Below are 2,304 nucleotides of genomic sequence, written 5' to 3' on the forward strand. Positions count from 1 at the left end.
TTATGGGTTATCTCAGCATAGATTTCTGTAATAAATTCTTATCAGTAGACCTGTGTTTATAATTAGGAGAGCGCCCTAGCCTGTTTAGGTATTAAAACTCCTACTTCATCCCCACCCGTCCGCCCGTTACATTTCTTGTCCCTCGCTCATGCAGCCTCCTTCCTCTTCTACCGCCCCTCAGCTATCTGTCCTGCCGCATTTTTTCAGTCTCCCACCCCTCTCCATCTCTAAGCAAGCTATATCATGCAGTTTTCTTCAGTCCGTACTGCTCGACTGAAACGGTACTCGCGCATGCGCAATATCTCCCCAAAAGAATAATATTTTGCGAATATTATGCACTTAAAATGGGGAGGAGATATTCTAACATAGACTTGTATAATAACATTCTATCAGTAGAATTCACTTAAGAAATAAGAAGAACTTGCATGTAAAGTGCCCTCTGCATAATATACCGACCAGTTGGTACACAATCTGGCTACGTTAGTGTGTTATAGCACATGTGCAATATCTCACCAGAGGAGTTATATTTTGTGACGAATATGCATTTAATATGGTTAGGAGGTATCTCAGCATAGTTTTCTGTAATAAATTATTATCAGTAGACCTGTGTTTATATTTAGGACTAATGAGAGCGCCCTAGCCTGTAGGGTGAAAAACTCTGCATATATTTAGAAGTCGGTACACAATCTGGCTGCGTTAGTGTGTTAGCACATGTGCAATATCTCACCAGAGGAGTTATATTTTGTGATGAATATGCATTTAATATGGTTAGGGTGTATCTCAGCATAGATTTCTGTAATAAATTCCTATCAGTAGACCTGTACGTGTTTATAATTAGGAGAGCGCCTTAGCCTGTAGAGTGAAAAAACTCCTACTTCATCCCAACCCGCGTCCTCCCCCTTGCATTTCCTGTCCCTCGCTCAGCCTCCTTCCTCGTCTACCGCCCCTCAGCTCTCACCTGCCGCCTTTCCTCAGTCTCCCACACCTCTCCCTCTCTAAGCAAGCTATATTATGCAGTTTTCTTCAGTCCGTACTACTCGCCTGAAACGGTGCTCGCGCATGTGCAATATTCACCAAAAAGAATAACATTTTAGATTATTATGCATTTAAAATGGGGAGGAGGTATTCTTAGTTCTAGCATAGATGTATAACAGTATACGATAACATTGCATCAGTAGAACTCACTTAGGAAATAGGAAGAAGAACTTGCATGTAAGGTGCCCTCTGCATATATATACCAGTCACTCATCCAGTAACAAATTATAACGATATTATGCGTGTCGCGTTGTGTTATTCTTGTCTGATACCCATGCACCCACTTGACAGCTATATATAGTCAATCAAATCCATGTCGTTTGCTAATTACGCACCTATACCACGTGTGTCCTTAATAACGTGTGTTGTAAAGAACCAGATTAACCCACCATATATTGGATTGTCTATTCACAAGAGCTAAAGATTTGTTGTTTGCACAAATTATATTCCTGATGAAAACTCGGAAAACTAGCTGTCTTCACAATACCACAGCATGTACCTAATGAAATGAAAATTGAAACACGTACTAAAATATAAACAATTAAAAAACGCACTTTAATTTATACTGATTTTCCCTACACTAACAATCTTTTTTCACATTTTTTTTTAAAATGTGGTGTCCTTTAAAATGTTATTTATTTATCATTTATAATGTTACCAAATATAATTTATACATTAGTTGCCGCAGTACTTCTACTACAATGCTTTATGTAGTAGCCTTCATGGCACAGTGGATTTTAGACGTCTTCTGTCTTCTCTTGTTTTCCTTCATAGCACAATGGATTTTGGACGTCTTCTGTTGTTATAACCAGTGCGGTCGTCTTTCCATCGAGGTTGCCTGTCCCAACTGGTGCTACACGGCTGAGATGAGTTCATACTGTAACAGAAATCCTGCAGTTATCAGGGGTAGAAATAAGGACAATATGCAAGTTAGCCCGAAGGGCTAGTAAGGTAAGGTTTGTACTAGCCCTTTTGGTTTTCAACTAGCCCTTAAAAGCATGATGTCGATACTCATAGTGTCAGTGACAGTGGTTGCGCGGGAAAATAGTTGATCTTACGAATGCTCCGAGATGCTTTCTGAGGTAGGGGCCTGTCGCCTATTGTCTACTGAATTTGAATGCTTTTTTTTTAAATCAAAGTACTTAAAAAAGTGTAACAAAATTGAGTAATGGAGCAAACAAAATACAACTTCGTCAGGTAGAACATGTTTATTAACTAATAACTGTGAACCAGGCACAAACTTTCTCAATCAACATGATGATTCAAACA

At 39.1% G+C, this 2,304-nt stretch overlaps 1 protein-coding gene across 3 annotated transcripts in view; it reads right to left on the reverse strand.

The window, feature by feature from the left end:
- Positions 1-1,459: 1,459 nt before the first annotated feature.
- The window catches only part of LOC106813930 (uncharacterized protein C3orf20-like), a 28,540-nt gene continuing 27,695 nt past the window's right edge, over positions 1,460-2,304 (reverse strand). For 2 of the 3 annotated variants that reach the window (XM_014818170.1, XM_014818171.1), the window contains one exon: positions 1,460-1,912. In XM_014818170.1, coding sequence (XP_014673656.1) covers positions 1,804-1,912 — 109 coding nt within the window. In that variant the 3' untranslated portion in view covers positions 1,460-1,803. The remainder of the gene's footprint in view (positions 1,913-2,304) is intronic. The other variant, XM_014818172.1, reaches the window with a different exon arrangement.

The sequence above is a fragment of the Priapulus caudatus genome, unplaced genomic scaffold (assembly GCF_000485595.1).
Source record: "Priapulus caudatus unplaced genomic scaffold, Priapulus_caudatus-5.0.1 Scaffold845, whole genome shotgun sequence".
Lineage (NCBI taxonomy): Eukaryota > Metazoa > Priapulida > Priapulimorpha > Priapulimorphida > Priapulidae > Priapulus > Priapulus caudatus.